The 24,119-nt window shown below is 56.2% G+C and overlaps 10 protein-coding genes across 10 annotated transcripts; 3 read left to right on the forward strand and 7 right to left on the reverse strand.

Annotated features, from left to right (window-relative positions):
• Positions 1-206: 206 nt before the first annotated feature.
• On the reverse strand, positions 207-3,035 carry BCV69DRAFT_301130 (WD40 repeat-like protein; the record flags this gene model as incomplete). Its single annotated transcript, XM_025494529.1, has 3 exons — positions 207-2,023; positions 2,103-2,629; positions 2,728-3,035. 3 exons carry the CDS (start codon positions 3,033-3,035, stop codon positions 207-209), a joined length of 2,652 nt encoding a protein of 883 aa, XP_025345809.1.
• Positions 3,036-3,294: 259 nt separating this feature from the next.
• Positions 3,295-5,641, reverse strand: BCV69DRAFT_263181 (hypothetical protein). The gene is made up of 3 exons (XM_025490730.1): positions 5,279-5,641; positions 4,635-5,183; positions 3,295-4,555 (listed from the first exon to the last, which is right to left on the reverse strand). Exons 1-3 carry the CDS (start codon positions 5,489-5,491, stop codon positions 3,365-3,367), a joined length of 1,953 nt encoding a protein of 650 aa, XP_025345810.1. The 5' UTR covers positions 5,492-5,641; the 3' UTR covers positions 3,295-3,364.
• Positions 5,642-5,775: 134 nt separating this feature from the next.
• BCV69DRAFT_295228 (RNB-domain-containing protein) lies at positions 5,776-9,411 on the forward strand (the record flags this gene model as incomplete). Its single annotated transcript, XM_025493899.1, has 2 exons — positions 5,776-5,966; positions 6,011-9,411. Exons 1-2 carry the CDS (start codon positions 5,888-5,890, stop codon positions 9,409-9,411), a joined length of 3,480 nt encoding a protein of 1,159 aa, XP_025345811.1. The 5' UTR covers positions 5,776-5,887.
• A 183-nt stretch (positions 9,412-9,594) lies between these two features.
• Positions 9,595-10,592, reverse strand: BCV69DRAFT_301133 (hypothetical protein; the record flags this gene model as incomplete). Its single annotated transcript, XM_025494530.1, has 2 exons — positions 9,595-10,056; positions 10,149-10,592. 2 exons carry the CDS (start codon positions 10,590-10,592, stop codon positions 9,595-9,597), a joined length of 906 nt encoding a protein of 301 aa, XP_025345812.1.
• Positions 10,593-10,856: 264 nt separating this feature from the next.
• BCV69DRAFT_284954 (Rad4-domain-containing protein) lies at positions 10,857-15,030 on the reverse strand. Its single transcript, XM_025493229.1, has one exon. The coding sequence runs from the start codon at positions 14,934-14,936 to the stop codon at positions 10,956-10,958; it is 3,981 nt and encodes a 1,326-aa protein (XP_025345813.1). The 5' UTR covers positions 14,937-15,030; the 3' UTR covers positions 10,857-10,955.
• A 486-nt stretch (positions 15,031-15,516) lies between these two features.
• BCV69DRAFT_284955 (dUTP diphosphatase) lies at positions 15,517-16,899 on the forward strand. The gene is made up of 3 exons (XM_025493230.1): positions 15,517-16,066; positions 16,158-16,228; positions 16,351-16,899. Exons 1-3 carry the CDS (start codon positions 15,637-15,639, stop codon positions 16,453-16,455), a joined length of 606 nt encoding a protein of 201 aa, XP_025345814.1. The 5' UTR covers positions 15,517-15,636; the 3' UTR covers positions 16,456-16,899.
• BCV69DRAFT_263188 (Galactokinase) lies at positions 16,530-18,445 on the reverse strand. The gene is made up of 2 exons (XM_025490731.1): positions 17,945-18,445; positions 16,530-17,858 (listed from the first exon to the last, which is right to left on the reverse strand). Exons 1-2 carry the CDS (start codon positions 18,380-18,382, stop codon positions 16,668-16,670), a joined length of 1,629 nt encoding a protein of 542 aa, XP_025345815.1. The 5' UTR covers positions 18,383-18,445; the 3' UTR covers positions 16,530-16,667.
• A 144-nt stretch (positions 18,446-18,589) lies between these two features.
• On the forward strand, positions 18,590-20,408 carry BCV69DRAFT_284957 (hypothetical protein). Its single transcript, XM_025493231.1, has 2 exons — positions 18,590-19,122; positions 19,201-20,408. Exons 1-2 carry the CDS (start codon positions 19,045-19,047, stop codon positions 20,209-20,211), a joined length of 1,089 nt encoding a protein of 362 aa, XP_025345816.1. The 5' UTR covers positions 18,590-19,044; the 3' UTR covers positions 20,212-20,408.
• A 109-nt stretch (positions 20,409-20,517) lies between these two features.
• On the reverse strand, positions 20,518-22,198 carry BCV69DRAFT_273630 (ras-domain-containing protein). The gene is made up of 4 exons (XM_025491013.1): positions 21,647-22,198; positions 21,291-21,518; positions 21,165-21,198; positions 20,518-21,055 (listed from the first exon to the last, which is right to left on the reverse strand). The coding sequence occupies exons 1-4, from the start codon at positions 21,824-21,826 to the stop codon at positions 20,742-20,744; spliced, it is 756 nt and encodes a 251-aa protein (XP_025345817.1). The 5' UTR covers positions 21,827-22,198; the 3' UTR covers positions 20,518-20,741.
• A 169-nt stretch (positions 22,199-22,367) lies between these two features.
• BCV69DRAFT_284959 (putative zinc-binding alcohol dehydrogenase) lies at positions 22,368-24,109 on the reverse strand. Its single transcript, XM_025493232.1, has 2 exons — positions 23,659-24,109; positions 22,368-23,546 (listed from the first exon to the last, which is right to left on the reverse strand). Exons 1-2 carry the CDS (start codon positions 23,773-23,775, stop codon positions 22,578-22,580), a joined length of 1,086 nt encoding a protein of 361 aa, XP_025345818.1. The 5' UTR covers positions 23,776-24,109; the 3' UTR covers positions 22,368-22,577.
• Positions 24,110-24,119: the final 10 nt, after the last annotated feature.

A 24,119-nucleotide genomic window follows, 5' to 3' on the forward strand; every position in this document is an offset into this window, starting at 1 on the left:
GGAAGTGGAGATCGATGCCGCACGCAAGCCACACTCGGCGACTTTTCCGGCCTTCTGGACCGAAATGACTTTTGCCTGACGGCCGAACGCAGCGCAGCGAATAGGCGGTAAGTAGTCTAGATTGAAATGGTGTGGTATGTATTGATGCAATGAGGAACAAGTACTGTGAACTGTACGTCTCGAGAGCGATGATAGGCGGTACTGCCTCACTGAGGTCCGCATTGGTGTGATGCAGGGTGCTCTCCCCCTTCCCCGCCCGGCCCCGCTCCAGCTGCCATGCTCGCACGCATCAACACATTCTGAAAGGCCGAGCGCGTAAGATAGTCTTCACGTTCGTACTCATCCTCGAGGCCATCTTCGTCCTCGTCGCCTTCATCATCATCGGTGCCCATGCCGAACATGCCATGACTGCGCCGACGTCTAAAGGTATTGCGCTCGACGATGGTCTCCTTGTCGGCCATGCGGCTCATGTCTCGAAGATCCTTACTTCCCTTTTCGCTGCTCTGACCTGCAGTATAGCGACTGACAGGGCCAAAGAGCTTGACTGTGTCATCGATGCCACTGACAGCCAAGACAGGCAAGGTAGGGTGGGGTACGACGACATTGACCACGGACCCATCGCCCTCCCAGATGCCTAGCAGCTCCCCACTGGCTTTGTCCCACACGAAGAAGTTCCCGTCGTCTGAGCCACTAACGATATACTCGTCGTGTGGACCTAGAAAGTTGACTTCTTTCACCGTCTCGCTGTTGAGGTGACCCATATATCGCGGGTTACGAGGGTAGACGATTGGCACATAATTGTGAGAGGCCTGGCGGACATTCTGCGCGTACTGAGGGTCGTCCACATCTGGATCTGGGTCCGAGGAGGAAACGCTATCTTCTTCGCTGTCGCTGAAAGACTCCCCATCCCCATCGTCTTCAGCGTCATCGTCGCTACCATCTCCCTCACTGTCGTCGTCTTCGGAGTCGTCATTGGAGTCGATGACGAGATCGTCAACCTCAGGATCGTTGAACCAATTTGGCTCTCGTCTTCGTCTTCGGGAAGGACCCTGCTCATCACTGTCAACATCTTCCCACTCGACTGAGTCCCCTTCTTCCTCCTCTTGTGCAGACGCCAAGCTTGCCTCGGATGAAGACGAGGAGGATGACATCTCCAGGGAACCGGCTTCCCCGTCGGCCAGGAGTTGCTGGTACAGAGGAAAGCCCTGCGCCTCTTGTTCGGTAGGCGATTCGCTTCCGCTGCTACTACTCTCATCCTCATCCTCTTCCTCTTCGTCGACGAAAGCTCGTCTCCAGTCCTGCTCACGGGGGCCTTGAGACATCTGCGCAGTAGTCTCTGATAGGCGAGCGGAGGGCAACCGCCGCGCTGCGTCCTGGGCTTCTGGTCTTGCCAGGATCCGAGTAGAAGTCTTGCCTCCTGCTGATGGTATCGTGTGGACGGCTTCTTTTTCGGGGATCGCTGGGAACCCCGACGAGGAAGACGAAGATCCTCTCTTCCTCTCTCTGCCGGACGCTTTCGTTCCTCCAGTCGCAGCAGCCGTGCTGCCTGTCTCCCAGCCAACAGGCAATCTATCCTGCACATGATGCAGACCTCCCTCTTCGTCTCTGATGCCAAAGCGATAGATGGCTCCGTTGGAGTAAGTAGCGATCAAATCGTTCCCGTTGTGCTCGCTGATCTTCACGGCGGTGATATGGCTCGTCCTCGACATTGGCCTCCTAGCGGATTCGTCCTGTACCGAGCAGTCGCCATCCCAACTGCCTTGTGGTAGACCGTACCTTCTGACGCATTTTGTGAGAAGGGCTTCATCACTGTTGGTCATCGACATGCCCCACTCGTCTTTGATCACTCGGCCGATCATGCGGCGGTCGTAGAGGTATGTATAGGGTGACTCGCCTGCGACTGCGAAAAGATAGGGCTGTAGCTTCGAGAGGGAGAGGGAGTAGAGAGATGTGAAGGAATGGAGGAGAGGGCGGGGGCAGTTGGTCCGGCAAATATGTGAAGTCCGCAGATCTGTGGAGCGAACTGACAGGAGGAGACGGACGCGAGGTTCACCGTCAACCGAGCTGTTTGGTGTTGATCCCTGCCTTTGTCCGGAACTCACCATCGCCATCCTCTCCAACACTAAGAAAGATGTCCGGGCTGTTCTCTGTCGCCAATCTCTTCACTCTCCGTCTATGGCACTTCAGAACCCTACAATTGACCCCTCCACTGCCTTGGTCAAAGCGGTCGTACCACCGCCCATCGGGGTGACTGACCCTTGTTCCCATTCCCGCGCTCGACGAGCCGATGTCGAACACTCTCATAGTCGCATCTCCTGCTGCAGTAAAGATCCTGGAATCAGAAGAGTGCGGAGCGAAGGCAACCGAGAAGATGTTGGCTGTATGGCCCGTCTGAATCACTGATGCCATGCCCATCTCTAGTAAGGGATAATCTGCGCCATGAAGCGGACCGTCGACGTTGTCCTCGTCTTCATCTTCATGACCGCCTACGCGTGTGGTCTGCTGGTCGGGGCGGGTAGATCGATCCTGACCCGTGCCTGCACGGAAGCTGTAGGGTAGGTATCTTTGAGGAGCTCGCTCGTTGGCGGTCGGGTGGATATGGGATGTGCCCACTTTCCAGAGGACAACTCTGGGAAGGGAGCGGTAAGAACGAGGTGTGCAGCTGTTCAGCCTCATGTACAGGACCAACGCACCTACTTTCTCAGAAGAAAGGCTCGACGAACTCACCTGGTATCGTCACTTCCACTCGCCAACATCTCTCCGCTCTCACTCCAACAGAGCGCATTTACACAGCCTGCATGTCCCACCAGAGGTCTATGGAATCTCTGCGTGTCTGGGATCCTAAAAGCCGCTCTGCCTCCCAGCTCCTGAATTTGATCCAATCGAGAGAGAAAAGAAGAGTGCGACTGGTAGCTGTGCTGGTAGGAGGAAGAGGACGCCTGGCTTGGTGGGAGGAAGGAGAGGCGCTGCGAGGAGGAAGGGTGCGAAGGGGTATAGAAGGAGGAGCTTGGCTGATAGGTCTGGTAGGAAGTCATGTCGCCCCCGCTTGCCACCCAAGTGCGAAGAGGGAGAATCGATGAAAGTCACACCCCAAGCTAGGCTGCAGAGAACCGACAAGAGGGTGGCAACAAGGACGTACGGTGAGTAAACGAAGGGTGTTGCGTACGAACATTCTGCATTTCCACACCATTGTCCTCTTTCCGTCAACGCGCCTTGCACCTCCACACCACCTTTGCGCCTGCACCAGCCAAATCGACTCTGGGTGAGCCAAGCGAAACACACTTGTAGTCGAGACTGTCATCTTGTCAGCACTGATCGAGTAGTAATCGTGTCGTTGCGAGATTCTGTACAGGGCTGATCCGCATCATAGCTCCCCGTTACTTCTCTGCACCCAATCCCTCACTGTGGGCAACTTTCCCCCTCGAGGTCCCTCTGCACTCCCGTTTCCATAAGTATCCATCTCTTCATCCCCTAACCTCTTCTCCAGCGCAGACTGCCCCCGCGAAAGACTAGCTCTCGCTTTGAGACCTGAAGTGCCGGATCCTCCCCCTGATACTGCTCCAGTGTTGAAATACGAAGGGGCATGGCCCGGAGTGGAGGAGTATCGCGGGTTGGGCGGACGCCGGGAGATGGATGTGTAGTGCGAAGAGCCATTGTTACCATTGGCAGGACCACCCCGTTGTCGAGCGGCGCCGACACCATTGACACCATTCGTGTCGAGATGAGGCTGAGCTATGGATGAGGAGTAGCTGTACCCTCTTTGAGCCCCTAGGGGCATCGGCATCGGTGGAGGTCCAGACCCATTGCGCAAAGCAGTGGACGTGGCGGTCCGGTTCGCTTTGGGAGTCTGTTGGGCATCGTCCAAACGTGTCCTCGCACTGGACTCAGCTCGAGCTCGGGCAGTTGCTTCGGCTTGGGCTCGAGCCTTTGCTCTCCTTCTTCTCGCCTGCAGAGCAAGCTGAGGGTCCATGGCGTCGGCAGACCCACTGGATAGGTACACGTCCTGCAGGGCGCCTTCGCCCATCGACAATTCTTCCTCCTCGGCTATGCCTCCCATTCGACTCGACTCGGCCTGCTCGTAGCCCCGCTCAAAAGACCCATCCTGACTTCCTTCTGCCCGTGCGTTTGTTTTCTTCCCGCCTCGATCGCGCCTCGGCCTCCTGCGCCGTACCAAGTCCGGCATCTCCACATCGAACGTCCGGGGCCAGCCGAGCCTCTCTGCTATAGCGGCTCTGATGCGCTGCAGTATGAGTTGCTGAATCTTGGGTATATCCTGAAGCTTTGCTCGAGCTCCAACGAGACTGCTACACGTCGCCTTCAAGAGGAAGTCTGGGTGAAGGGAAAGAGAGAGGGAATGCCTTGATCGCTTGTTCTTGGCCGTCTTGCTTGGTGAGGAAGAATTAAAGGACAGCGAGATCGTACCCGAGAAGCGAGTGATGCGAAGGCCGAGAGAGATAGGCAATACTGCGAATCTTGGCCGAGGATAATTGATCAGTAGAGATGTCTGGAGGGAAAGAGACAGCAGGTCTGTATAATCTACATCGAGCTCGATGCGCTGAGGAGAGTGACAGCTGTTTGGTCAGCTCTGTTGCTGCCATGACGGTAGTTATGGCGTCAGCTCTATGACAACTCACCACTCTGCCCTGATCATCTCTCGGCCTGACTCTTGCATTGCTCAAGATTGGGTACGAGTCTCCTACGAGGCATTCTGTCACCTGGATCTGGTCCAGAAATTCCAATTTACCATTCTCGAGCTTCGGCCTATTTAGGATATCTTGTATGAGATGCCGAGCAGTCCGTTGCGCCGATGTTGCTTCGAGAGCTTCGTCTACCTCGTCCACCCACTCTTCCTCTTGCGTCTCGCCTTCGACGAGCGGTATAGGTCTGTCCGATCCTCCTGCCATAAAGTCATCCCTGTACCCCTCCCAGACGTGCGCTAAGAGGACATTCAGCCAGCCGACATCGATGTCTGCGGCAGTCTCGAGATCGTAACCTACAGCTTCTGGTATCCGAGCTAATGTGGCTAGAGTGGGACCTGAGCCCGAGGGCTGACTTGCGTCGGAAGCGGAGGTGGGAGGGGGAGATCGAGCGCGGGTAGGCGCTGAAGAGAGGGAAAGGGATAAGAGCGATTGGCGAGAAGAAGCTCTCGGCGGAGAGGAGACGGGAAAGTGACGCCTTGTAGCCTGGACAATGGGGGGGAGGATCCATCGACAGAGTGCAGATGTCAGCAAGATTAAGGCAAGGCCTTGCTAGCATAACGGGAGGTAGGTCATCTCACCTTGCCGCTTTGCGGTTGCTCCTCGTCCTCGTCATCAAGAGGATGTGGGGCGGCGTCTTCGAAGAGTAGATAACGTATCAATGCTACCACTACCAAGATAATGCTCAGCTGCCCAACAAGAAGCCCCTGGGTGAAGGTAAGCTGTGGCAGGGACCACGAAGTGGACCTCGCTTGAGCAATGTTAGCCGAGTAGGCGCTGCCTGCGTCTGCCATGGCGCGAGAAGCTCTGCCAGAGCAAGAGATGCTGCGCCGCTCGTGTGCCACTTCCTTGAGCCTCGAGTGATTGCGATGACGTACTGAAGAGGTTATGTTGACGTCTGCTCCATGGCTGCGAGATTATGTTGGGTATTGTGCACAATGAGAAATCCAGGATGAGGGGGCGAATGGAAGCCGCCCGCACGGAAGAAGCAAGCGGTGAGGCGGAGTCCGAATTCAATCGGCGGAAGGACGAGATTTTGAGAAGCGGCCGAGAGATGATGATCATTCGTAAGGAAGCTTGGCTGCCATCCTCCTCGTCATCCTCGTAGACCACCGATCTCGCTGCCAGATAGCCCATCATGGCATCCTCGCTGATATGGAAGAGGTCAGCGGTAGCATCGGGCTCGCACAATGTCCACCATATCGCACCAGCAGCTTCGTCACTGTCATCGCCGGCGGCGGCGGCCTCCTCCTCCTCCTCTTTTTCCAGGTCCGCTTTCTTTACCACCTCTGCCTCTCAGCGCATTGCGTCAGAGGAGCGCCGCTTTCGACGGAACTTGGCAGCAGATCGTAAGCTGGAGTATGTCACTCGCAAAGTACTACGCACAGCTGGCCTCGACTTTGGCGGAGCAGAGAGGAAGCACCAAGAATATCAAAAGCAAGTCCAAGATGGGAATGCTGGGGCAACCCCTCGACGTCCAGACGAGTCGCTGCTCGGGTGGCAGAAGGGGCGCAGGGGATACATTGGTGCCAACAGAGCTCGAAGACGCGGCAACGCCTCAGCAGCATCCAACTCTCGCCTAGGTGACCGAAGGCAGCTCCATACGAGTCGGCAGTCCCCCGCCACCGCCTTCTCACACCAGTCGACCTCGCGGGCAGAGACACGCCCGCCGCCGGCCTTTCGCAAGTCGAGACAGCAGAAATCAGCCCGCACCGACCTTGCCCCTTCTGAGAAGCGGAGCTATCGAGGGCAGTGGATTCTTCGGAAAGACATCCTGCCAGGTGATTTCGTAGAACTGCGTCTCCCCTTCTCAGAGGTCGTTCGAGGAATTGCCCTCCCGTTCGTCGATGAGGTGGAGAAGACTGCAATGCAGAACCTGGAGGCAGCAGTTGAAGAGACAGACACATCGAAAGGTAGCACAACTGAGAGCTGGGGCACATCTGCAGGAACCCTCTTCATCCTCGATTCTCGGGGGCACATCACTCCTCAGCGAGAGAGTGATGTCGCACTGCACATACCCAACTTCTGCCGCCAGGATGATGGCCGCCTATTGAATGTCGCCCGACCTACGCTACAGGAGATTCAACTACCCGAAGAGCCACTGCTACTCGATGCAAATGGACTGGGGTTGCCTGGTATGGGACAGACCACCGGTCTCGACAACGTGAGCGAGGATGGAATGTGGTCTCCCTTTCCGCCTTTTCAAGAGGCCTCAAAAGCAGAGACTCGGCGGGGAGAAGCCAGGGCAAGATTGGCTTCCATTCTGCGTGATTTCCTACGAGAGACAGAGCACAAGTATGATAATATCAGGAAAGGCCTGTATGCTCTCATCAGCAACAAGCAATGGCTGGAGAGCAAGGAAGAGGTGTCCACCTTAAGCGTCGCTCAACAGTTAGATGAGAGCGCGGTATCACAAAGGGGTCAGGAGGTGTCTTGGCCCAGCTTACTTGCTACGCACGATCTGCTCTTGGAGAACTTCAAGATCTTCCTGGCAAGCCGGGAAGACATGCGTTCCACCGCTATCTTCAAGATCAGGTCTCGCCGCGCGAGAGATGACCTTGAACGCGTGGAGCGGTGGATCGAGGAGGACATCAAGTCGAACAAGGGTCCAGTCGCATCCTTCCTCGCAAAAGTCATCGGTCACTTGCAAGTGGTGAGGCAGACGCAGGGCACGTCCGAAGCGGCAGCCACTCGCCTTGCATGGTCAGCAGACGATGTCAGAATCATCTCTGTGCTCCTCGATGGTATCAGCATAGCGCGACTCAATCAAGGAGATTTGTACTCTATAGTCTTATCGCACATTCTCAAAAAGTGCGAGTATATCCCTTGGGAGCAGCCTGGGTCCTTTCGCAACTCGGCCAACCCCACCATAGAAGATTTCTCGTCATCTTCCCTTCCTCTCCATCAGCTTACTGTGCAATTACTGGAAGATCTTGCTATCTATCCCAAGGATAGTGTGGACTGGAGTTTGGGAGATGATCGAAGCAAGGATATCTTGGAGAAGGTCTTGGAGCTGGAAACGTCTCACACGGGCAATCAAACAAATGTCACACACGCTCGACAGGACACGTCTGCAGACCTGGCAACTGTCGATTACGACGAGTCGCTCAGGAAGGACTTCCACGCCAATGTCTACGTGATTGATGAGGCCTCTGCCTACGAGCTTGACGACGGTATCTCTATCGAGCCTGCAAAGGAAGAGGGCAAGTACTGGATCCGAGCTCACATTGCTGATCCCACCTCTCAGCTGCTGCCGAACGATGACGCTGCCTCCCGGGCAAAGAAGCAAGGGGCGACCATCTACGCTCCTCTGGGCTGTGTACCGATGTTTCCTGACTCAATGCCTGGTATAGCTACCAAGTCTGGCGCAGATGGAAGTCGTGCTTTAACTTTCAGCGCCCTCGTCAATGCCCAGGGTCTGATAGAGGAGTACGACGTGGGGCCGAGTCTACTGCGCAATACCCACGTGATCACCTACTCCAAAGTCAACGAGATCCTACAAGACCCCAGCGTAGCTCCAAGTGCGAAAGTGGCAGAGGAGCTTCGCATACTTCACGACTACGCCGGCCGCTTGTACAAGATGAGGATTCGCAACGGTGGTTTCCTGGCTGGGAATGACGGGGTCAATGTCGTCATGCCGCCACCCGAGGAGCTGCCAAACATGATTGTCCCGTCCCCCTTCACCCTCGTGGATCCGAATCTGCAGCGAGTCTTCAATGGCGGGAGGGTCGAGGTGGATACGAGCAGAATGAGACCCCTCTCGCAGATGCCACTGGGCCTGGCTTTGAGCTCATTCAAGGTCGAGGCAAAGCCTTCGAGTATGCTGGTAGCGAGCATCATGAGTATGGCCAATCGAGTCGCGGCCGCCTTCGTGGGCAAAGAGGGTCCTTCCAAGAGCGGCTCACGCCTGCTCCTCCCTCTGCGAGGTCAGTCTTTCCCTGCCAGTCGAGCGAAAGCGTGGCTGAGTGCCATCGATCGCATGAAGGACGAGTACGGCAACATCTCCTACCGCCGTATTCTGCGAGCTAATATCGACATTGCCGGTGCTACCGAATCCACCGTCCCGGTCTCGCACATCTCCCTGGGTATCACGGGCACTGAAGATCGCGAGAAGCTCAGAGGGACAGAGCAGGAGGCTTTCCTAGACGCAGCAGACGGGTGGGGCTACACTCGCGCCACAAGTCCCCTGAGAAGGTACTCTGACCTTGTCGCGCACTGGCAGATCAAGTCGATTCTGCACAGAAGAGCCTCTTCTGCTGCCTCGCCGAGCCAACAGCGCCATCAGGGAATCTCTGAGAGCGAGATGCTAGATCTGGTGCCTCGGATTGCGCGCCAGAATGCAGCGCTCAAGGCCTTTGACAAGTTCACTAGGAAGCACTGGACCCTTCGCGCCATGCGCTTAGCATGGGAGAGTGCTCTCACCTCTCGTTCTTCTGGCACTCCTCTACCCGCTCCAGCACCAGGCTGCATCTCCCCCACCCTACTCCTCCAGCCTCAAAAGGCGTGGATTGCAGACGGGGAGATTCGCTTTGACCCGCAGACCCGACTGACTTTCGTGCGCGTACAGCTCGACGCGTTTGGAATCTTTGCGGATTGTATTTGGCCTCATATGGAGGAGAAGATGCGACCTGTTGTTGGTGCAGAGGTGGAAGTAGTTTTTGGAGAGATCAAGGAACACATGCACGGAGGGGCCGTGAGGGTGTCGCTGGTGTAAGGACAAGGAAAGTCAAGCAAGACAAGATAGCAGGCGGTGATGTCGACGGATTTGGATCATCATTGTACACTACTAGTCATCACTCTCATTGCAACGATACGTTTCTTGCACAAGCTTGCACACGGTCATGACTTTTTCACTATCATTGTACTCTACATAAGGGTGTGACAGCTCAGCCATCCGCTACCGTTCCAGTATCCTCAGTCCAGGCGCAAGACTATCCGCCACGAGTTGCGCAAGCCCTTGAAGTTTCGCCTGCAAAACAGGCAAAGAAATCGAGCTAGTAGAGTCCTCTCCCGGTCCTCCCAATCCTAGCCCACCCTCCTTTACTGTACCTTCCACAAGGCCTCCCTCACCGAGCGACTGCTCCTGTGCAGAAGTTGAGGACGCAGCCTTAGGCAGTGCAGCATTGAGCACGAGGAGGAAGACGGCCTCTTCCCCCTCTCCCTCAGCTCCATGCTCTGCAGCTGCGAAAGAAGATGGGCTTGGTCCTGCCCCGATGCTAGTTGAGCCTACGTCTGTTCCTCCTCCCAAGGGACGATTAGGGGAAGGAGATTGGGAATGGGAAGTGGAAGAGAGGGAGCGCTGTTGTCTTTGTGTTGGAGGTGGAGGAAGCAGAGGACGGATATGCACAAGACCGTATTGCTGCGACAAGGTGTAGTGTCGAAATGCGAAGATGTTTTGCTGTTAGTAGTAGCGCACACCCTTTGATCGTCCAGAATCGGGTCACTACATACAGAGGACCGCACACTCAAGCATCCCGTCCACTCTTCCTCTTCAACACTCCTCCTTGCGCATATCTCTCGCCATGCAAGACTGCTGAGCACCCCAACTGCCCTATTACGCTCCTCGAGACTACTGTGCTTGGCTCCACCTCCTCCTCCTGATGTGCCCGCAGAAGAGGAAGAGGCAGAGGAGCATAGTAGTCCTCGAAAGACGGGATGCGGAGGTGCTTCTTGCGAACTTGACTCGCCTGACGAGCTACCCCCGGATGCGCCAGAATGAGGAGAGATATAGCGCGATGAAGCAGCGTATAGAGTTCCTGTCTCCTTCAAGACTAGAAGAGCCGTATGCGGCGCAGCATTGCTGCTGCTGCTACTGGACGAGGAGGAAGAGGAAGACGACGGCTGAGGTGTAACGATTGTATCGAGAATCTGCTGTAGGACTAGAGGGCGGAGCATGCCTGGGGGATAAGCGGGTCCAGCCTCTTTCACCAAACAGTAGATGAGCAAATCGAGGAAGCGTAATAGGATGAAGGGTAGATGGAGCAGAGCAGAAGAAGGTGGATGAGGAAGGAGTTGAGCTTATAGACGACGACGAGATAGGGGCGATGCGGATACGAGAAAGGTTCTCTCCGAGTCATTCTATATCCATGCGGCGGGCCATTTTGAACTCGCCCCTACGAGTGGAGGCGGGGGCGGAACGGAAGCTACAGTGGTCACTATTGCGTGGAAAATTGTACGTTCCGTAGCGGGAATTTGCAGAGAGATGAATGCTTTACAGACATGCTACACTTGACGGCGATCCACTCTTAGACAACACTCCTACTCGTCATCTTCCTCCTCTTCCTCCTCATCGTCTGGCTCTTTCAAACTACCCCTCGTCCTCCCAACAGCAGCAGTTCTCGCGGACCTACGTCGCGGTGGCGCTCCCCTGCCCGCAGCTGTCACCTCCTCAACATCCGCTTCGTCTTCTTCCGAGGTACTCTCCTCTCGAGCTAGTGAGCGCCCCGGTCTGCCTCTGCTGGCAGCAGCTCGACGTGGCCGTTTGGAAGGCTGGGGACTGGGGGCAACTGATTCGGCTGCAGGTGCATGGGTGCGGGTCTGCGCAAAGGGCTTGATGACGACTCTGCGTCGCTTGGCTGGCGAGGTAGTCTCGGCTACACCGTTCCCAGCTGAAGTGCTCTTCCTCTCCCTCTTGCCGCTAGGCATGCTCTCCGCCTGCTCGAGCCTAGTCAGCTCATCGAGCGAGAGGATCTGCCCGCCTCCGACGTCCACTAGCTCACTACCGTCGACAGGCGTCTGATCCACCTCCTCTGCCTCCTCCTGAGCAAAGTCACGAGACCGAACACCAGCTTGATCCCCGCTCTGATGCTCGTCTGGCTCTTCCTCGGGTTGTGGCGTGTCTTGGACCCTCAAGCGTGAGGGAGCTGCATCGGTAGCAGCTGGATGAGCACGACTGCCCGAACCGTACTTGTCAAGCTTGGCGGCCATCTTTGATCGCTCCACGGGAGGTGAGGGCGGCCGAGGCTCCTGCTGCGTTGGCTTTGCTGGAGGCTCCTCAAGGCGCTTGAGACGACTCACAGACTGCTCCTGTGTAGGTCTTTCTTCGTCCTCTTCGTCGTCTGCGATGAAGCCGCCGCCGCCGCCACCACCTCGTGAAGGCTTAGCTCCTGACTCCGCGCCGCCGATCTCGTCAGGGTCGACTTCTCCACCAGCGCCATACTGCTCCTCGATCCTCTTTGCAATTCTCAACGCATTGAGCAGCTTTCTCCAATGCCTTAGCGCCCTCTCCGTCTGCTTACCCACCTCCCTCTGGGCAGCCAGTTGCTCATTCTCCCAGTATGCATCCAGAACCATCTCCTCTGCCTCTTCAGGAACAACGATACCCTTCATCCTGGGCATGGAGCGATGCTTTCTGAATTCAAAGCCAACAATGGCCTCGGCATAGTTGATATTGAGCTTCTTGGCGATCTTTGCAGAGCCATTGTGCGGGATGTGCGCAGCGCCTTCGGGCAGCATGGAAGGGACGAAGAGGTCGATATTGCCAAAGTGATTCTTGGGGACGATGCCATCCACGACGGGAGGAGCTCGATACAGCTCAGTCTGATGACGTGCGTAGAGTCCTTCAGTGGGCTCCTCACCTCCTTCAGCTCGAGCTTGCTCCTCGGCGCGCTTATTGGCAAGGGTGTAGCCGCGGCTCTTCACCCACTTCATAGCAATCTCTCCTTCGCTGACTTTGCGTCCTTCGCTGTACCATTGCCGGGCCGAGCGGAGGGTCACGACATTCTTGCGGTGGAAGACAGGTATCCCTTGGAATGTTCCGACCTGGACTTGGGGATGGAGGACCTCGTCCCTCCTGAGATGTCGCTCGAGGGTAAAGACCGGATGGTCCTTGAAGCCTCCGACGCTGTTGGGCATAGGCTCCTTGCTCGCGGCCTCTTCAAGCTCTGCGTCCTCTACCGCATCCCTCTCGAGTCGCTGATGCCGATGCATTGCTCTCACTACTCCCTCCCACCAGTCGCCGCCAGATTTGGTCGGAGGTGGCCTCATCCTGCTGACTCGAGAGTGGAGCGTCTTAGTATATCTCGCAGTGACATCCCTTGCATAGCCATCTTCCTCAAAAGCGACGACATAGACGAGCTTGTTTGTTCGATCTTGCGGCAGTGGTTCCATCTGTCGGTTGCCGGTCGGAGTGAGTCTTGCTCGAATCGGATCAACGGTGAGCCAGCGCTGGAAAGGCTTTGAAAACACCTCCACCCACATCGTCGGTGGTGAGGCTAGATCGATGGGCGAGACATCGTCGAATTTGGACGACTCAAGGGCCGTCTCTTTCGCAGGCTGGGGCTTGCTTACTCGGAGTTTCGGGGTAAAGTCGATTGAAAGAGGAGCCGAGAGATTCTTCCACTTCTCGTCGCGGTAGTCCTCGTCTTTCTTGGGCTTCGCTGCTCGCTTGCCTTTTCCTTTTGCTCCACCCTTACCATTCGCAGCCGTGATATCCTCCTCGTCGTCCTCAATCACGACGGCTTCGGTCGATACGACCGCTCGCTTTCTCCCGCTGCCTGGTGTGATTTTGGGCGCAGTCTTGCTTGGCGTGGACACGGCTGAGCGCTGATCTTCATCCGCACTTGCGGTCCCGGTACTGGCAACGCTAAGCGGTCTAGATGAGCTGCCGCTAGCACCATTTTGAGCTCTTTTGCTCGCAGCAGGACGGGATCGTGTTGAAGAAGGGGCCGACTTCGATTCACTGGCTCCATTGGTGGCTCGAGCTTGAGCCTCTTGCAAGCCATCTTCAAAGTCGAAGTCATCGCTAGTGCCATCGTCAGTGCCTCTCCGAGCGAAGCGACTCTGCGGCGCCACGGCTGCTGGAGGAGCTCTCTTCTTCCCCTTCTTCGTAGCCGCCTTTCCTTGCCCTCGTGCAGCAGCCGCGCTACCTTTGATATCAGCCTCCACTGCTCCGACCGTCTGTCCCACCTTTCCAGCTCCAACGCTCCAAGGAGCCACCTGGGGCGATATGACCAGTCGAGCAGGTATGCCCAACGCTCTACACAGGGCGCAGAAGAGCTGAGCGGATGTCTCTCTTGAGCCCGCTTTGGCTTCGGCAGCTGCGAGCATATCTGCAGACGAATGCATCGGCTCTGGAGCGGGAAGCAGACGTAATAAGGCGGGCCGAGGGGATGGGTCAGAACCTGGAGGGAAGAGAGCAATCTCGTCGATGGCTTTGCGCTTCCGAGAGAGGAGCAGCCGCCGAGTCTGATCAGCTGTTGGCAATGGTCGAGCCGAAGAGGGAATGTCTTCGTCGTCTGTATCCTGCCGCCGTGCTTTGCCTTTGTTTCCCATAGAGGGGGCGCTTTGGTTGCTCTGTCTGCTCTGTAGCTTCTGTCTCGCATCCCGGCTAGCTTTCTTCCTCTCCTTTTCCTCCTTCTGATGCCGCCGCTCTCTCTGCCCGATGCTTTCCATCTTCCAACCATCCACCCTCTTGCCCGGTGGCGGAAAAGCTCCAGACACCAGATCCGGGTCTGGCTGACGAATAGCTCCAGCAGCGGCCTGATCTGGGTTGAGGTAAAATCTGGCAGCCCACCACCTTACGAGCTCACCCATGAAGCTCTCAAAGAGTCTGACCCTCTCACGCTGCTCGGGTACCTTCTTGGGATGGATAGAGCGCAGCTTCTGGCGAAGAGCCTGTGGGGACATGTTGTAGAGGTGGTCGCGAAGGTCTTCATCGTTAAGCCAGCGATTGCGTAGCTTGGCATGGGCTAGTAAAGCCAGGACATGAAGCTTGTGACCATCCAGTCGGGCAGCGCGATCCCTCGGCGTGAGAATATTGGTCCGCTTCTTCTTGGCGGCATCGGCGGACTTGGACTGTCGGTCTTCGTTGAAGGTGAGAGAAAGTGGTCCTTGTCCACCCTTGCCGTCGTGGAACACAAGTGCAGGAGCAGCTTGGGTATCACTTTGGTCACCAGCGGATGCAGTCGCATCGTCTTCGCTTTGATGAATGGCGCTGTAGTCTGGTATGGCTGGCTGAGCATCGCCTCTGGAGGGATGCTGGATATTCACCTCCTCCATCTCCATCTCTTCATCGTCGCCATCTCCATTGGCACTGAACTCAATGCTGCGATCGCCGGAAGGCAGCTCTACTTCTTCCATGTCCTCATCTTCGTCATCGTCGCCATGGTGGACCTCGTCATCGGTAGTGGCCAACTCGATGACCTCTCTCGGCTTAGCAGCTGCCCTGCGTGATGCCGAGGGCTTGCTGGCCTTGGACGTGGATGCACGGCGAATGCGCTCATCCGGCGGTCGAGCCATGGGTGATTGCACTGAGTCACTCGCAGGGCGCTCAGTGCAGGGTACCAGAGGATGATGGAGGTGGAAGCAGACGCGGCGGATACGGGAAGGAAAGGATGCGGGTGAGGAAGCGGAGGTGGAGTCGTGCACACAAAAGCCCGAAAACGGGCTTGCAGGCGGAAATTAGTCATCCGCGTCGCTGCGAGGACAAGAAAAGACACCATCGCGAGTCGAGCAAGGACCCTGGTGCAGTCTGGGATATACCTCCAGTGGGTGTTGCGATCGAGAGCCAGAGCTGAGCAATGTATACACAGCTTCTGTCTCAAGCTTGAGTCAAATTGAGTCAGTGATGGTGTGCATCCTCTCTTCTGCCCAGCGCTCTCTAGCCCAAGTGTCCAGGTAGACAGCAGGCGAACCGATTCCACAATTGTGAGCTTTGAGAACTCAGTCGACGTCCCGATCGCCTCACCATGGAATTGGGCGGCCTCGTGTTCCAGCTTTTGGCGGTGAAGCGACTGCTCCTCAGTAGAGTGAGATGCAGTGGTGCGACGCGTCCATTTACGCGTCTGGCGTGTGTGCATCTTCCCTTCTCTGCATCTGCCGTCTGTCCGTTCCTTCCTGCACCGCACCGCACCTGCAAAAGCAAAAGAGATTTTCCTCACAATCTTTCATGCTACGCTCCCCTCTCACTTGCCTATCCACTACTACCCTTCGCAAATCAATGACCCTCTCCCCTCCTCTTCGACCAGCAAAACAGCCTCGTCTCAACTCACCAGGTAGCACCTCCACCACCACCAGCACCGCTAGCGTCAGTATGTCCGCTCCCACTCCCACATCCTCTTCTTCCTCCTTCCTAGTCCAACTAGACGCCGCCCACCCTGGCGCCTGTCTCCCCACCCGCGGGTCCGCCCTCGCGGCAGGCTACGACCTCTACTCTTCCGAAACCCTCACCCTGCCCGCACGTGGGGGACGTAAAGTGGTCCAGACTGGGATCCGTATCAAAGTACCCCAGGGAACATACGGAAGGGTTGCTCCTAGGAGTGGCTTGGCAGTGAAGCATGGGATTGATGTGGGTGCGGGAGTGGTGGATGAGGATTATAGAGGACTTCTGGGGGTATTGTTGTTTAATTTTGGAGAGGAGGATTTTACGAGTGAGTGTAGGAAGGCAGGGAGGGAGGGAGAGAGATAGTAGGAAGAGACACTGAAGAGCTCACCCTTCCTTCACACGCTACCTCTTCTCAGTCAATCAAGGCGACCGGATTGCCCAACTAGTCCTAGAGAAGATTGCCACCCCCGCTGTCGTGCAAGTAGAGGTGAGCTCTCCCTCCCACTGAGCACCTTCGCACCACTCCTACTGACCCACTGCTGCCTCTTCCCTCCCTTCATCTTCTTCCTCCTCACCCCTTATCCGCCCTTCTCTCTTCCTCCCGTCCAGTCTCTGGAGGCAACTGAGCGCGGTGAAGGTGGCTTTGGGCACACGGGAGGGTTTGGTGCAAAGGTGGTGCAAGTGCAGGAGCCAAAGGAAGCCTCGTCCAAGTAGACAAACGATGTGACTGCAAATCAAGCTGCGCTGCCAGAGCTTTCTATGTTCCTTCAAGCGACCACAAAGACAAAGCGAAGGTTTTGCTGCTGGAGAAATAGATGTGATATTCTCGTGAATATGATGCAAAAACTCAGAGGGGGGCTCTATCTTTGTATAATCTGCCCGCCTGATCCACCAGCTTGCGCTTGCGCTCAGACTCCCACTCCTACTCATGCCTCGACTTGGTAGACACAAGCCCCCCCAGCGGGTTGACTCTCCAGCAATGCCTCTCCAATTTCCATTTCGCTAAGCTGCTTCTCCAATCTCTTTCCATAGAATCCTTCCGGTCCATAGTACTCCTTCTTGAGCGCCTCGACTACCGCTTCCACCTTGGCCTTGGGTACTAGATGCACCGTTGATCCACCCCATCCTGCTCCCGTCAACCTGCTTCCCAGTGATCCGGCGCGACGAGCAATCTCGATGATAGACTCTAGTTCGGGAATGGAGTTCTCATAGTCTGCGCTGAGCGAGGAGTGCGAGTCGTTCATCAAGGCACCCAGGGAAGGGTAGAGATTGTCACCTGCCTGCTTCTGATCGACGCTTTGACAGCGTGCCCTGAATTGGAGGACGCGGTAGGACTCCGCAAAGACGTGCCGTGTACGCTGGAATAGCTCGAATCCATCGGGTGCTCGAATCTCGAATTGAGAAAGGAACTCATCGTGGAAGGCTTGACCCTCGTAGCCTGTCAGCTTCTCGAGCTTCTCGCGCGATTGAAGGCCTTGTGGGATCTCCTTGGCAACGAGGGTGGACATGTGGTACATCTGAGCTGCTTCCTCTCCTAGCTCCTGCTTGATGCGAGACACCTCTTGGTCGTCTGTAGGCAGAGGTTTGCGCTGGTAGTACACCTCCATCAACTTGCGCCAGGTCTTTGTCGTATCGTCCTTTGGTAGGTCATTGGCGTTGCAGAAGACCCTCGCGGCGAGGAGTAGTTCCACCACACGCAGATTATATTGCACGGGACCCATGACCTTCTTGTCGCTGACCAAGAGAGAGTTTGCAATGACAAAGGTGCAATCTTCCTTTGACTGGGGCAGGACAACTCGATCGATGTGCAGCGAAGGGTAGAAGGTGATGTGCAGTGCTGTATTGCGCTCGCCGAAGATTGAGGCAGACTGGTCCATTCCTCCAGATGCTACGCCCACTAGCCGCTCCGACTCGATGGCTACGTTGGCCATTTCCGTCCGCGAGATATAGGGTCGAGCAGAGAGGGCTTGTAGGATGACGATGGAGGAGCAGACGGTCATTGCTGCTGACGAGGAGAGGGAGGACTCGGGTGGGATGGTTCCGTCTACAAGGACTTGGATCTTTGAAGGCGTCGAGGAAGACTCCAAGAGTGACTTTGGGAGGTGAGGGTGGAGGCCCTGCGAGTGGAATAGCAGTGGAAGCAGGGGTGTCAGCAGGCCAATGACGACAGTGGACTTCTCCTTGTTTCTCTAGCACTGCTCACCTTCCATGCTACCTTGAAGTAGTTTGCCCACCGAGTTGCTCCCTGGTGCAACAACTTGACTTCATCGGTGTCTTTCACTCCGCTGGTGAAGCTGCAAGGCTCGAATCGGCTGGTGGTATTCCTGAGGTCAAACTCGATGCTCCCCTCCTTTCCCTTCTCAGCAGGGAGCACATTAACAGCCATGAGTATATCCAGCTCAAGCGCTGCAGGCATTACACCAAATCCCATGTGATCAATGTGTTCCCCAATGATGTTCACTCTTCCGGGAGCACGAGCAATGAAGGCTGGCTGCGAGCTGAAGTGATTGGCAAAGGTCTTTGTGAGGTCGTTCCATCGTGGTGATTGGGAAAGGACGGAGGCGTGGGACGAGTAAATGTCGGCTAGGGAGGAGACCAAGGGGATAGGGTCCTTCGTTTGAGTCAGGGATGAGGACGACATGGTGGAGGGTTAAAGCGGAAGATACAGATGGGTATGGCCGAGTATCGAAAGGCTCGGTGGTAGTGGCTGTTGGAAGAAGACCCCAGCCGAGTGGTCGGGGCCACTCACCGCTTCCTTCTCTTCTCCCCACAGTGCTTCCGGCTCCCACTTGGCCGGACGGAGCCCCACCGCACCCACCTTTTCCGGACCCTGAGCGCGGGCCTCTGCCTCTTCCACACCTTACATCAAGAGCTATGACTATCACGGCTCATCGGCAGCTCTGGCCAGAAGAAGCGAAGCGGTGGCAATGTAGAGGCTGGTAGATCCGCCAAGAGACCCGCGCAGGACTCGTCGGCGTGAGGCAGGCAGGCGAGGGAGAAATGGTGGAGTAGGTGTGCTCTCGGCCCGGTGCTCCGCTTAGGCGTGGCAGTGACACAATCAGTGGGATGCATCGACACCTGCCTGGGTCGCTCCAAATGCTCCAAGGCAGAGGCTAGTGAACCTTCTTCTTAAAGAAGGGGACCTCGGGCTCTATTTCCTCCGACCTCTCCTTCCTCACCACCCTCTCTCTCTCTACACCCACCCACCACCTAAGCCTACCTGCCCCACCTTACTCGAGTTTACTCTCCGTAGAATAGTACATAGCCCCAAGCCTAATCCCACTACTCTATCATAATTTCACCATGAAGCTGCTCACACTCGTATCCATCGCCCTCGCACTGGTCAGAGCCACCTTCACCTCCGCCGCTCCCTTCGAAGCAGTGAGTCGTCGAGCTCTCAAACCCCACTCCCCCATTCGACTAGTAACTGACGATGCTCATCCGCCCTTCCTCGCTCAGCGCGAGGTACCTGGGGTTATCGGTACTACTTGGACCTCCAAGGATGGGACGACTGGTGGCTCTGCTCTCAATGCCACGACACAGTATCCGGACCATGAGCAGGACATGGACATGGACACTGATATCGATCGCGACTCGGGATTCAAGTACGGCCGCGTTGGCACTACTCTTCCGGACGAGATTGGCACCGTCGAAGAAGGACAAGTGAGTGTGGAGAAGATGCCCAAGAAGACACACGGAGACAAGAACGAGTCGAAGAGCGACAAAGACACCTCCAAGTCCAAGGTCAAGTCGAAGTCGAAGACCAAGGGCGCCCACAAGTCCAAGAACGGCAAGAAGTCTTCTAGCTCCCGCAAGCACACGCAAAAGACTTCCGACCCCTACGCCACTCCCTGGCGTGCCAGTGTCCCCGACAATGAAGCTCGCACTTTTGAGACCTACGATGACGGACCTAACACAGCTGCTGCTAAGCAAGACACCAAGTGGAGAGATCAAGTCGTCACCCTGACCCTCACGGAGCGATACTCCTCGACGGCTACCGCCACGGATGTCGTCACGGTTGCTGTCGAGACGGTTCTTCATGAGAAGTCTAAGGCTAGCAAGACGAAGAAAGCTGATCAGGACGCAGAGGCTACGCTGTCTGAGTCTGGTGAAAAGGCAGAGAAGTCTACTGTGGCAAAGACGAAGGCGCACCACGTTCACCACAAGCACCACACTACTGCCACCGCCAGCGCTACTTCCAAGTCTAAGTCCAAGAGCAAGGCCAAGGACAAGGTCAAAGCCAAGCCCAAGGCATCCTCAGCTGTTGACGATGACGAAGACGCAGAGGCCGGAGAGAAAGGCGCCGACGCCGACGCCGACGCCGGAGCAGCTACCACGGTGTACAAGACTCGCTACACGACGATCACCACTGTCACGACGGTACCTGCCCATGCTACTCCTGACCACAAGGCCAAGTCAAAGTCAGAGTCAAAGTCGAAGGAGGATGAGGACGACGACGAAGAGGAGTGAGGAGAGAATCGGTCTCAGGGTTCCCTCCAACCAAGGCCTCCGCTCCTCCCATCACCATCGTCTTCTCTCCGCGCTCATTGCCCCTCTGGGTGTCCTTTCACTGCTTCTCTCTTCTCCATGGATTCCTCATCACTTCCCATTTCCCATCTTGTTGTACATCTAGCATCTTTGCAATCCATTCTATCTACTGTTTCATGTAACCAACAGCAAAGCCACGTTTGTGCGTGAGTGGAGCAGGTGATCCACGGTCGACGGTCAACGATCGATGGTCTATGGTCGATGATCGCCTGATAGCGGATGTCTGATGGCGGAAAGCTTCCATCTGATGGCTGAATGAAAGTCTGTGATTGGCAAACGAAGAACAATACTGCCCTGGCTCTGGGGCTCTGGGGACTCAATGCCCGTCTGCCTTCCCGCCCGCCGAACGCCGAAGGGGAGTGGCTGGCGAATGGGCTTGCTGGCTGACCGCTGCAAGCGCTAGGTATGGTATGAGGTGCTGCTCTACTCTGCTCTACTCTGTACCGCTCCTCTCAAAGCACCAAGCAGTTCTTATTCCTCCTCCTCCCTGCTCCTCCTCCACCCCCTCCCCCACTCCCACCTCCCGCTATCCTCCCCCTACCCCAACCCCTACTTCTACAAGCCTCCTTCAAAGCCGCTTCGAAGACCTCTTGTACTCCCACGCGATTCTTGGCTGAACACTCAATGTAGCGCGCTGCACCGATTTCGCGTGCGACAGTGGAGCCTTGCTCGGGTGTGACGGGACGGGAGCCTTGAGCTGCGAGCATTTGGAGGGTATGAGGATCTTGCCGCAGATCGGTCTTGAGGCCGACGAGGAGGATGGGAACTGGTCAGGGGGGAGAGGGACACGGGTGGTGTGAGGCCGAGAGAGTTTTGAGAGTCAGTCTGAGGGATGCGTGATTGATTTCTCTGCGTCTCAAGCTGAGGCGACTCACCTCCTTCGCAGAAGTGATTGATCTCTGGGTACCACTGTGGAGATGATGAGCAATACGATGAAGTCTGTCAGCTTACAAGCTCCTTCCTCAGCAGCTCTCATCCACTCTTTCCCCCCGCCCACCCACCTTGTCCTGCACGTTGGCCAAGCTAGTGGGGAAATCCACTGCAAAGCAAATGAGGATCACGTCGCTTTCTGGGTAGCTGAGAGGTCTCAAGCGATCATATTCTTCCTGTCCAGCAGTATCCCAGAGGGCGAGCTCGATGGTCTTGTTCTCGAAGCGCACAATGGGGACATAGTTTTCAAAGACGGTGGGGATGTAGGTTGAAGGGAAACGGTTCTCCGAGTAGACGATCTGCAAGGGCGGAGGGCAAGGAGTAGGGAGCGACAGACAAGAAGGAGGAGGGGATCGAATGAAGGCGAAAAGGATCATCAGTACGTCTTCTGCCTACCGGACGTGCATCTCCCTGTTCTCCTACTCACGAGCAGACAAGTCTTCCCACTTCCACCATCTCCCACCACCACCAGCTTCTTCTTTGCATCGATCTGTGGCCGCGAGCTGCCCGGTGCGCCGGCCATGGAGGACATACCTCCGACTACACTGCCCTGCCCTGGAGGCGCAGAGTCGAGGGAGGTCTGTGTGTTGTAGGTGTTGTGGTTCATGGGCGAGGAGGGATGGAGATGGGGAGGTGGTGGAAAGGAGTGCCGGGTCTACTTGCTTCGCAGACGATCGGATGGGAGGAGCTCTTCGTGGCTATGCAAGCAGGTTGCGTGGTGCGGACGGCGGTGAAGATGCGGTACGAGTGTGATGCAGCAACTGCAGCCTTGTGAGGACTTGCAGACGGAAGGGAGTGCTCGAAGCCAAAGCAGGAGGAGGAGGGCGCGAGGTGCGAGACAAAGGTGCGCGGCGAGTAGAAGAGCTCCGCGTAGTAGCAGCACAAGCTTTGCTCGGAGTGAAGCTTAGGTGCTATGAGTGATGTCGCTGCAATGGTCGAGGACTGATGAGAAGGAAAGAAGGCACGACGTCCCCCTCGGTCGCATTGCTGCAGAGACCAACACCACCGCGACGCACCTCTGCGCCCCGACGCTCAAAGTCAACATTCGATCTGCAGGCCACGCGACGACTGCCCGCACGCCGCGCGCCCGAGGACATCTGGTCCACAAGCAAACGTACACGCATACACAACGCTCGAAATAGCATTGATGATACGACATAAACAGCGCACAGTCAGCACGAGACTACGTGGCGAACGAGGGTGAAACCTTCTATTCTATATGACTGAAGCATTCCCATTTGATCATCCGTGACAACGATGTCGGAAGAAAATGGGACGAAGGGACGACAATTGACAAAACGTCTGCATTACAACTGCGATCGACCGCTACGACTTCCCTTTTCTTCCTCATCACCGAGTCACTCGCCGTTGATCAGACAGTACCTGAATCGAGGCTTACCAGCCACCATGTCCTGCACGGCCTGGTTAGCCTCGGACATCTTCCTCTTCTGGATCATAAAGTTGGGCTTCTTGTCAGCGGCCAATTGCAGCATCTCAGCAATCTGAGAAGGTGCTCCAATGGCGCTTCCTCCGATGTTGCCTCCACTGAAGAGAATGGCACCCATGGGAATGGGCATGACGGGCTTCTCGGGAACAGCAATGGCAATGACGTGTCCACCAGGTCGCAGAGACTGGACCAGGTAGTCGTATCGCTGGTCGGCATTGTTGGCAGTGACGATGATCAGATCCATCTTCTTGTGGTACTTCTCCAGCAAAGGGTTCGTCTTGCCGTCGCCAGTAGAAATGTAGTCGGTAGCTCCCAGTTCCATGGCGACGTCCTTCTTGTTGGGCGAGTGGCCAATGGCAACGACGTTCTTGGCTCCCAAAGCCTTGGCAAAGGCCAGACCAAAGGCACCAATACCTCCGATTCCGACGATTCCGACGGTCTGGACATCGGGGTTACCACAGCCGTAGCGCTTCAATGGGCTGTAGATGGTCACACCACCGCACATCAGAGGTGCGGCAACGTGCGACTCAAGTCCATCGGGAACGGGAATGACAAAGTGACCAGGTCCACGCCACTTGGTAGCGTAACCGCCAAAGGAGTTTCCACTGCCATTGGTGTACTTGCCATTGTAAGTACCAGTCATGCCGTTGGCACAGTAGGACTCGAGCTGCTGGTCACACATGTGGCACGAGCGGCACGAGTCGGATTGGGCACCCACACCACCTCGCTCGCCTTCCTTGACGTGCTTGACATTCTTGCCCACCTTGGTGATGGTGCCTACGATCTCGTGTCCAACCACCAGAGGTCGGATGGGAGGACCCCAGCCGGCGCTCATGGTGGAAATGTCACTGTAGCAGATACCACAGCAGATGATGTCCATCTGTTCGGAAGGTGTGCAAAGAGCGAGGTGCGGAAGGGGAGCGGAAAGATCAGCATGCCATCGCAGCATTGACACGCGCCGGTGCGGCCTTGGGCGCAAATGCGACACTCACCTGGACGTCATCATCAGTGAAGTTCTTGGGAGTGTACTCTTTCCACTCCATCGTGCCCTTCTGATGGTCATCGTCGTTCATAGAAACCCATCCCTCGAATTTCTCGCTGGAAGACATGATTTGTGAGTTGCTGGGGATAGTTGTTTTCGTTAGGCTGAGTGAAATTGTCGCTTGGACTGATGTGCTAGTGAAGATGACTTGAAGGAAGGAATGCACTAATAAAAGCTAGGTAAAGTAAGCTTACAATGTGAGGGCAAGAAGATCTGGAGACTGAGAAGAAGCCAGCAACCACACGTTGCAGTGCACTATCCCGGATGTCGCGCGACAGACCGGGAGTAATCTGCCGAGAACCTGTCCGGCAAATGCTCTAGGTGGAGGTCAGCCAGGTTCTTTCCCGTGTGTTGCTCGCCCCGCACGGGCATAGGACCGGACTCAATGCCGAAAGTCAGACTGGCGCGCAG

This window comes from Pseudomicrostroma glucosiphilum (assembly GCF_003144135.1).
Source record: "Pseudomicrostroma glucosiphilum strain MCA 4718 unplaced genomic scaffold BCV69scaffold_15, whole genome shotgun sequence".
Taxonomy (NCBI): Eukaryota; Fungi; Basidiomycota; class Exobasidiomycetes; order Microstromatales; family Microstromataceae; genus Microstroma; species Microstroma glucosiphilum.